General features: G+C 36.6%; 1 protein-coding gene across 1 annotated transcript in view; it reads right to left on the reverse strand.

Moving 5' to 3' along the window:
- The window catches only part of LOC107592241 (coiled-coil domain-containing protein 136-like), a 32,632-nt gene that overhangs the window by 1,159 nt on the left and 20,885 nt on the right, over positions 1 to 10,588 (reverse strand). The window contains exons 5-8 of the mRNA XM_016281659.1: positions 5,908 to 6,040; positions 4,668 to 4,941; positions 3,246 to 3,380; positions 614 to 728 (exon numbers count right to left, since the gene is read on the reverse strand). Coding sequence (XP_016137145.1) covers positions 624 to 728; positions 3,246 to 3,380; positions 4,668 to 4,941; positions 5,908 to 6,040 — 647 coding nt within the window. The 3' untranslated portion in view covers positions 614 to 623. The remainder of the gene's footprint in view (positions 1 to 613; positions 729 to 3,245; positions 3,381 to 4,667; positions 4,942 to 5,907; positions 6,041 to 10,588) is intronic.

Consider the following 10,588-nt stretch of genomic DNA (forward strand, 5'->3'; position numbering starts at 1 on the left):
ACTGTTGAAATCAGAGTTGTGTCATGCATTTGGCTGGGATAATAACATTCGGAAATCTCAAGAGGATGTCTGAATATGACTTGATTTTTGATGGTGCCAAACTTCCTGACTAAAGAACATAAGAAATGTCTATGATGCAGAAATTCTTCTGTCCAAACTACAAAAGCACAATCTAATTTGGCAATGTTGTAAAAACAAGTCAACTCCCTTTGGGAACGGGATGTTTTTTATGCTTTTTCTGTAAACAGGACTACGTTTACTCAAAGAATTTACCCATTTTTAACGTACTCCATCCTGAATGAGGGTTTCTGTTTTGTTTAGAGAGGTTTCAAACCTCTGAAAAGACAGGAATAAATCCAACTATATGGTTTTTCAGAGTAGTTAATTGGAAAACTATGTTTGTGAAACAATGTGCACATCCATAAAAGGCCCTCGTAAGGAATCAGGCACTGTGTCCAATGGGCAAACAGGCTTGTTTAGCATGACAGTTATGACCATTCATTATGGCTTATAAAAAGTGACATTTTGACCAGGATAAAGAAGAGTTTCACAATACAGGAGGGACAAAATGCTCGTCTCTGGACTCTTAGAGAAAGAAAAGGCAAAGCCATACCTTTCCCCCTTTAGGACAAGAGCTCCTTGCAGCAGCACCATATCAGGCCCATTATTACAACCATTCCTATGAAGGGTATGGAGAGAATAGGGCACTCAGACGAAGGAGTGGAGCTCTGAGGAAAAACACAGGGGGTGCAGGGATGGAGAGAGGAAGAGGAGGAAGAGGTGGTGAGAGAAAAAAAAAGAAAAAAATGACAGACACTCAAAATAAGATCATGATTACACATGGGAGGTTTGTGCACATGTGGAAATACAGGTAAATAAAACATGGAAAATAAAAAAGTAATAGAGAGAAAGAATGAAGAGTGTGAGGATGAAAGGGAGAGAACACAACCAGATAGATAGATAGATAGATAGATAGATAGATAGATAGATAGATAGATAGATAGATAGATAGATAGATAGATAGATAGATAGATAGATAGATAGTTAGATAGACAGGCAGGCAGGCAGACAGACAGACAGACAGACAGACAGATATATAGATAGATAGATAGATAGATAGATAGATAGATAGATAGATAGATAGATAGATAGATAGATAGATAGATAGATAGATAGATATGCCAGCAGTTTATCAGGAATCATCAAATTTATTTGGAATTTGATATAGTTCAGTGTGCGTCGTGAGCGTATGGGTGTTTATGGTATGTTTATGTAGGTGTTCGGTGGTTAGAAAGCAACAGAACGAAGCGATGAAAGACCACGGGGGAGCAGGGAGACAGGAAAATACACCGAGATTAGATAAACAGCAAAGATGGTTAAACACAAAATGGAAACCTTGTGCTCGTTTTGACCCCCCCCCGGCTGATAAACACAGAGCCAAGGTCGCCATCTTGGCATTTAAAGATCCTTGCCCACACTGTACAGCCAGCCCACTGTATTAAACCAATGTACCGGGTTAAATCTGTCGACAGTATCTGGGACATGTTGTTGAATACCACAGAAAATTATTCAGATTCATCCTTCAGTTTGTATAAACAAACAAACCAAACATGTTGAGAGAGAGCATTGTGTCTTTCCCTCATCTGCTTGCACTGTAAGCCCGTCTATCAACTATCTATGTGTTTTTACAAAGTGAAGGACAAGTCAAAAAAAAGAGCATAACCATGGTATATGAAAATTGGAAAAAGACAAAGGTGCAGGAATATGTACTTGAAGTCATTTAGAAGTAATAAACTACCCTTCCCATAAATCATCATGAATGATAATCAAATCATTAGAATATATAACACAGAATTATTTTTTTTATTTTATATTATTTTTATTTATTTATTTATAATTATTTTATTTTTAATTTTTTTATTTAACAAAATGGAAATAACATTTTTCATTTAGCCAAAACCTGAAACTGAAAATAAAGTTTCAGTAATTATGTGTTCGAACTTGACATGTATAGATACATAATGTCGGCTCTCCAAAACTTTTAATAGTTTTTTTTCAGAATATTTTTGTTTGTTGAAATTTCAGTGCATAACTATATCAAACTACTGACTAATAGTATAAAAACAACATGATTTATTGCAAAATATACAATAAAAAAATTATTTATAACAAAACCAACATGCAAAATATTAAAAAATGTATAATGTATGCAAATATTTAAGTAGAGTGTAGGGAGAGTGACTCGATTACATTATTCACAATCCTTTATGGCAAAAACACTTTACATTGCAACAGCGACTTCTCTGATTGGTGGATCTTTGTTATTCTTTTATAGGTAGTACAGTTCATAAATTTAAATGTTGCAGTTAATTAAACATATATTTAAACAAAGTGACTTTTCACTAAACATTATTAAGCATATTACAGATTCTGTCGATAGAGCTCCATTTGTATTTAACCCAGAACATTCCTTAAATGAATCATGGGAATTGTAGGCAGCAGAACAGTGTGAGTGAGGGGTTAACCACACAATTAAAGTACAACTATGAAGGACGGATGATTGACATGGGACAGGGTACTCAGACTGGACAGACTCTTCGATGGGAAAAAACCTTAATTATTATTTCTGTGGCTTGGAAAAACTTATTCTAAGAGCTTGAGCTTGTTGTTAGACAGTACAGGGGTTAGAAAGACCTCTATGTCAGTGCACATTGTACACACACAAAAACTGGATCAAGAAAACTAGCTAGACACATTAGCTGCTAAAGGTTTGACAAACACAAGATGTGAAAACACACACACGGCCCAGAATCAATGTGTGTGACAGGGCAAAAAGCAACCCAAAGTGAAACATACACACTCGACCGAAAATGGCGGAGTGGTTTAGTAAGACAGGATGCGCTTTGAAAGACAGGTACTGCTGCTGGACAGATGGCCGCTTCAGCGGTGGTTGACCCCACATGCAAAACGTTAGTCATGTACAGAGCATTTTCAAAGCTGACAAACATGGAGGTCGATGGAGTCATGGTGTCATTCTGTTGATAATATTTCGCCCTACTTGCTGTGTGAGTAATATCTGTTTGTTTATGTTCATGTGTACAGTACAGTGATTTATTGGAGGTCGCATTTTTACCCCAAGGAAGTTCACACGTTCACTGTCTGAAGTTCTAGATTGATGGCTCTTGTGGATTTGGAAGAAAGCAGTGCGCCATGACTGATATCTGACCCCCTTTATGACCCCTCACCTGAGCCTTCCTCCCAGCCAGCCGATCAAGCTCCGCCCTATAGCGCTGAAGCTCCGCCTCTAGCTCCTCCCTCTCCCTCTGGCTGCTCTCATACAGCCCCTGCAGTTCCATAAGCTCTCCTTTTAGTCCCTCACACTAAAAGAAGGGAGAGATATGAACAAATGATAGAGGACAACTGATTAGATTCACTGAGGGAGAGTTTTAGCATATGTTGCAGAAAGAAGTTGACAAAAATCTTTGTATAATCATTTCATTATTCAATAGAGAACAGAGGAATTAGATTTTCTTTGTTGTCACACTGTCAGGGTTTTTCAGCGATATTTCCCAGAAGGTCATGCTGTTGAACAACTGAAGGCAAAATAACCAGATATTCTGCTAGCATCAATCAAGTATTTGGCTCACACTTTTTGTCAATACCATGACAGATGGTTTTGTTTGACACCTGATGTGACTCAATTTACCCCATACTAAGGGCTGGGAATCGATTCCAAAAAGAATTGATTCCGAGGCGTTGAGAATCGAGAGTCGATTCCAAAGGTTGGTATGATAAACGCATGTCCATGCTGAGCTGTGGGCTATGACTAATTTCACGGGCAAAGCAGACAAAATTAAAATTTATGTATCGTCATTTTTTTTTTTTTTTTTTTTACAAATAAAGCTTCATATTATGAGAAGGATATTTTCTACGACCTTTATCCTGCAGTCATGGTGAGATTATAGATTCCTTCAAACTAAAAAAAAACAAGAATCGAAAAAGAATCGAAAACAACAGTGAGAAATCGATTCTTGGAATCGATTCCAGAACCAGGAATCGGAATCGATTCCAAAAATTTCGGAATCGAACAGCCCTACCCCATACTGAGAGTGGAGAATGTTTTTAATTAGTATTTGTGTTATAATTGTTTTAATATGAAACATTTTTTTAATTATCAGACATTATCATCACACATACAAATATACATACATACACACATATACTGTATATATATATAAAATGTGCACAATATATATATAAGTATATATATTAATATAATATAATATTAGTATAATATAATTCAATATAATATAATATATATAACATTAAATTTAAATACATTTAAATAAACACATCATAAATTGAATTAAATATATACAAATTTACACAATGTCTGTTGCTCAACAAATCTCTTATATAATGTCGATCTATGAGAAAGTAAAGTTAACATGAACCACAATTCTTGACTTAATCCATTTGAACCAAGTAATTGATTGGAATTTATTGGTACTGACTGAAAAATGTTAACATTTTCAGGTGGCTATTTCGTACCAAAAATGATCCAAAAACGTTTAAAATTGAAAATGCACTCTAAAGTTGAAACATCTGTTATTTGGCCAAGTGGGCAACTAATTCTATCACTAGTGTAAATACTGGACATGTCGTACCTCTCTCTGGACCTGTGATGCTTTCTCCTCAGCCTGTTTCACCTGGTCTCTGAGAGAGAACACCTCTGAAAACCCTCCACTCATGCCTGTCGTGGTGACGGGTTTGCCCTCAAACGAGATGTTCTTTTGGGTATAAGCGTCCACCCATTCCCCTCCTCCTACTTCCAACGTGCTGACGAAACCCTCAGCGGTCACCTCCTTCTCTACATCTTTTTCTGAGTCATTTTCTCCATCATTCTGCTCTACTTTCAGTGCCAGGCATGAATCAGCTGAGCTGTCAGGACAGAAGCAGGAAATGTACAGTAAATTTATTGCAGATAGATGTACATGTTGTGATGCATTTTTAGGGTATTATTAATGTACTTGAACTTGTGAGCTCTTGCTGCACTCTTTGCAGATTAGCTTCATATTGTGACTTTGTGTGTGTGTGTGTGTGTGTGTGTGTGTGTGTGTGTGTGTGTGTGTGTGTGTGTGTGACAGCCGCACTGCAGTACTCATCACTGATTCATTCTCATAATCATTTATTCAAAATCTCAAACTCTTTGGTTTCTCTCCCTCATTCACTCTCTTAGTCTCTCACAGTGCTCAAAAAAGCCTTTACAGTAAACACATAAATGTCACAGAAAAATAAACTACATAAAATAAAATAAAAAAAACTTTAGTTATTAAAATTCATATTTAAAAATCAATAATAAATACACATAACAAACCCCATTAATTAGAGAAGAGAATTATGCTAGTAATTGTTTTTTTCAGTCCTGTTTTGACATGTGGTATTGAAATGTGTGTGTTTGGGCAGATTTACAACTCAAATCAGACAATTTATTGAGAGATGCATTAGAATATCAAACTGTGCCTATGCAAAATGATATATTAATTAACTTCAGCACATTTTCTAAATTTTTAACTGTTTATAATCATCTGTTCGCACTAAAATAGAGATTGAATTAGATTCATAAAGTCAAAGAAACCTTGATGTCTTAAAATAGCTGTAAGGCAACAGTGGCTCATCTCGCTGCCAAAATATTTGGATAAGATGAAATACACAGTCATTAATGTTTCATGTTGCTGAGAAACACTTTCATAGCTGCTAAATAGTTTTAGCGAGAGTGTCCATTGAGACAGATTATGGCTGAATGCTTCAGCGGTCACGCCGGCCTTATTAACAGACAGAGTCTGCGATGCTCAGTGGCTGAGTTATCTTGTTTGTGTGTGATTGACAGGCCATGTGGCCAATCACCTGGCTCGCTGCTGCTCCAGCATCTCCAGTTTCTCAGAGAGCTGCTTGTTGTCGTTCTTTAGAGTCTGACACTCGTCCTTCAAGGAGCGACACTCCTCCATCAGCTGGTCCATGTCACCTGTCCGATCACAAAATAAGAACAGATGTCAGTAGAAGCAGGGAAAAACTGTAAATTCAGAATAGCATATTAGCATTTTACTATGTCCGCTATTCTAAATTTGTTTAGAAATGGAATACTACCATATTACTTGTACTACTTTTTGCAGTATGCAGTATGTATACTGTTCACATTACGCAATTTTTTTGCAAGAAATACCTGCATGATCAACAAAATCAAATTAACTAAATTGCAAATATACTATGAAAACACAGTATTATGATAGTATGTTATTCCAAATGTAGTCACATTTTCTGAACAAAAATTCTAGCATACCAAAGTTGCAAAAATTTGCAATTGAATAATAATACACTATCGTTCAAAAGGTTAGGTTCTGTGAGATATTTTATTGTTTTTGAACAGTCTCATATGCTCACCAAGGCTGCATTTATTTAAAAAAAAAAAAAAAAAGTAAAATTTTGAATTTATTCCTGCGAATGAAAAGCTGAATTTATCAGCATCATTACTCCAGTTTTCCGTGTCACATGATCCTTTAGAAAACATACATATATGCTTATTTGCTGCTCAAGAAATATTTATTATTGCTTAATATTTTTGTGGAAACTTGTGGAATTTTTTTCCAGGATGCTTTGTATTTGAGACAGTTTAAAAGAACAACACTTATTTGAAATATAAGTCTCCTGTAACATTATGAATGTCTTTACAGTCACTTTTGATCAATTTAAAGTTTTAATTTATTTTTTTTTAATTAAATTAACAAAAAAAAATTTAACACTATACATAACAATAACTGATTCAAATTCATATACTACATTGTAGTCACATGACCTTCATTGCATATCTACTTAAGTGATCATGTATTTATTTTTCATCAAATTTTGCCCAAATGCATCTAAATTTTTAGCAGTACGATCAAACTGTGTCCAAGCATACACTGCAAAAAAAATGCTTTTCTAGCTTAGATCTTTTGTCTTGTTTCCAGCCAAAATATCTAAAAATTCTTAAATCAAGAAGGATTTTCTAGACAAGTATACATTATTGTCTTGTTTTCAGATAAAACAAGTCAAAATTAAGTGAGTTTTTGCTTGAAACAAGCTAAATAATCTGCCAATGGGGTAAGATAAATAATCTTGTTTTCGTTTTGAAATAAGATTATTTTGCTAACAATAAAAATAGTACAATCGAATGTTAGGTATGCGTCAGGGAGCGTCATCAGTGGCCCGCGAGATGGGGTGATGATGATAATGTAAGTGACGTTGTGTTTTGATGTAAGTGACATTTTAATGTTTCGTTAGTCTAGCCCACGAGACGCGCCGCTGCTGCGTTATTCATTCAAAATATTAAAGAAATATAGTATCTCAATGCGTAGAAAATGTAGATTAGGTTAAAACCGAAACCAAGCCATTCACACAGAACGCAAATTCAGCATTTTTTAGACGGATAAATATGACTGCTGCACTCACGTCTCACCATGCAACTTTTAGAAAACACGTCACGAGTTTGTGGAGGTTTATTCCTTTTCACTGTGTCTCATATGTTTTAAAAGGCAATCTGTGCGAATGGCGATTCGGCTCTTTGTATTAAGCAATGCATAAATACATTATGCTGTTCTGTACATAATTGTTTATGCAATTTACGAAATTATATTTGATTTATATGAGAATCTATACGTAATGCATGTTTTTTATAGACAGTTATTTCCTTGCGTTGACAATTTAATGCGCTGCATTATTTTGCTCATTGAATTTAATTTAATGCGCTGCATTATTTTGCTCATTGCGCCCTCCTGTGGCTTCGGGAAACAAGCCAAAAGTTTCCTTAAGACCTATTTAATCTGCATATAAAACATTAGAAATTAGATATTTGTTTAATTTTTTACTGTTACTGTTGACTGTTAAAACAAAAAATATTTGTTGTTTGTCTCAATAAATTGGGTTAATTTAAAAATACAGTGGTTAAATTTAAAAAAAAATTCTATTGCTCTTTGTTTTAAAAAAGGTTATAAAAAATGTCAATTATTATCGATACCGACCGATATGAAACATTATATCATTGATACATTTTTTAGCTATATCGCCCAGGCCTACCAGGGAGCCGTAAATACACACCAAACCCTGCAACTAGTCTCCATGGAAACAACCCATTCTGCTCTCTTCCCGCTGCAGCAGTCTGACCTGTCAATCAGGAGTCATGTTTGCCTTGCACGTCCCCCATGGTGCAACGTTCAACCCCCGATAGCATAGGCTCTAATCTAGAAGGAATCTCACTTGCAAACAACTCTGCACTCTGTCTCTGCCAGGCCTGAATGTGTACGTGGTTTAAATAACCATCAGTCGCATCTGACCCCAGATCAGAGGTAACATGCATGCATCAATCAGAGGCTCTGATGTGTTCGTGTTCAACACTGCTTAGCGATCAGCGCATCTGACCGCACGACCCCACCAGCAGTAATCGCTGGTATGTTGTTTTTATTGCAGATCTTAATATAGTAAAGTTCTACCGGCATTAAGGGAGCAGAAAGCAGCCCTGGCGCCCTTAGAGGCAGAGAAAGACATCAACACCAGACAAATGGGGCTCCGCAAAGGTCCTGCACTCTGTCAGAATGTCAAACAGACACTCAGACACTGAAAGAACCTGTAAGACACTCGCATTTGTCAGTGACAATGCATTCTGGGTAATATCAGAGTACTGTGTCGTATCAGGCAATGGGGAAGAAAAGTTGATAAAACGTCTGTATCGCTCTACAGGGTTTATTTGCTATCAGCATCTGTCAGTACTGTTGGAATGAGGTTATGTGAGATAAAGAAAAGTCTTGCTGGAGAAATCTCAGCTGGCTAACGTACAGAAACTCAAATGAGGTCTGGAAAAATTGACTCCACTGAGCATGTAACTTTGCATGTGTGTGGAATAAGATGGATTATACCCCAAAATTATAGATAAGCAGACCCACAAATCAAATGCATACATTTGATTTTCTATCATGGTGAACCATATGTTGTTTTTATATTTAACTAATAAGTATAGAAACCTTTATTATTTTTATATTGATAATTTATATGCTGTAATGATATTAGCATAGTATCACTTAAGCCTCACATAAAAAATTTAGCATGTTAACATTTTCATTAAGGCATTATTTTGTATGTTTTTTAAGCCCAATGTTAAGTATTTTATATATATTTGTATATTATAGTTTTAATATTTGTAATTAGCTTAATTTTTATATTTTCTTTTTAATTTAAGTTTTGTGTTTTTATGATTTTTATTAGTTTCTGTTGTATAAATATTTTTATTTAGCTCTGATTTATTTTAATTTTTATGGGGGTTTTTTATTTTAGTATTTTAACTTAAACTTATTTTACTTATTTAACTTTAACTTATTTTCAGCAACATTTCTAATTTTCATGTATTTATTTATTTTTATTTATTTATTATTCTTTCTTTTTTTTTAAGTTTAGGTTTTTCACCTAATATTTATACTTTAATTTCAGACTTATATACTTTATTACAGCTTTATTTCAATTACAGAAACCAGTTTTTAATAGTTTTTATTTTAGTTAACAATAATAACGTCTCGGGTTACTTATGTAACCATGGTTCCCTGAGTAGGGAACGAGACACTGCGTCCTCTAGGGGTCGGTATGGGGGAACGCCTCGTCGTGACCCGTGTCTGAAGCATACATTGAAAAAACACCAACTCGTTGGCCGGCAACAGCCATGACGTCACTACCAGTGCGACTATAGTATAAATAGGCGCCGGGAGCTACAGAACCATTCACTTCTTCGTCTGAAGCTCGCGTCCGCAGCATGGTAAGAAACCTAGAGGACGCAGTGTCTCGTTCCCTACTCAGGGAACCATGGTTACATAAGTAACCCGAGATGTTCCCTTTCATGGGAACTTCGAACTGCGTCCTCTAGGGGTCGCTATGGGGAACGGTATACCCACGCCACCATGCTGAGGGGGGCCCTCGCCTTTATCCAGGTCTTTCAGCAGATCAGCCTGGTATGCCTGGAGGACCGCCATCGTGTGCACCGAAGCAACAGCCTGACCTGCTGCTGCGTATGCCCTGCCATTCAATTTAGATGTAGCTTGAAGAGGCACGGATGGCAAGGAGGGAGTTTTGAGAGACGATGTCTCACCCATAGAGAGATAGCTAGCTAGCGTCTCTTCTACAGGGGGCATTCTCTCATAGCCGTTTTCGCGCATTGCCTCGATATTCGCATAACTGGTATGCTGAAACCGATGGATGCGTGAGGAAAACGGCCTCTTCCATTCCTTCTCGATCTCAGTATGGAGATCAGGAAGGAAAGGAAGGCTCACCTGAGCTGGAGGGTTATGGCCAGAAAGATAACGTTCCTCGAGACAACCTCGTGACGCCACTTCCTTAGTCCACTTGCCTTGCCGTGGCGCGATCCATAACCTCTAAGAGCTCATCATACGCAGGGCAGGAGGATTGAGAAGGCTCAGCCTCAGCTTCTTCGCTCTCTTCATCCATTTCCTGCTCTTCCTGGGCTGGACCCAGCAGAGCACTGGCCCCTGGATCAGATGATGTTAAAGAGAGA

Source organism: Sinocyclocheilus grahami, unplaced genomic scaffold (assembly GCF_001515645.1).
Source record: "Sinocyclocheilus grahami isolate Dianchi unplaced genomic scaffold, SAMN03320097.WGS_v1.1 scaffold151.1, whole genome shotgun sequence".
NCBI classification, from domain to species: domain Eukaryota; kingdom Metazoa; phylum Chordata; class Actinopteri; order Cypriniformes; family Cyprinidae; genus Sinocyclocheilus; species Sinocyclocheilus grahami.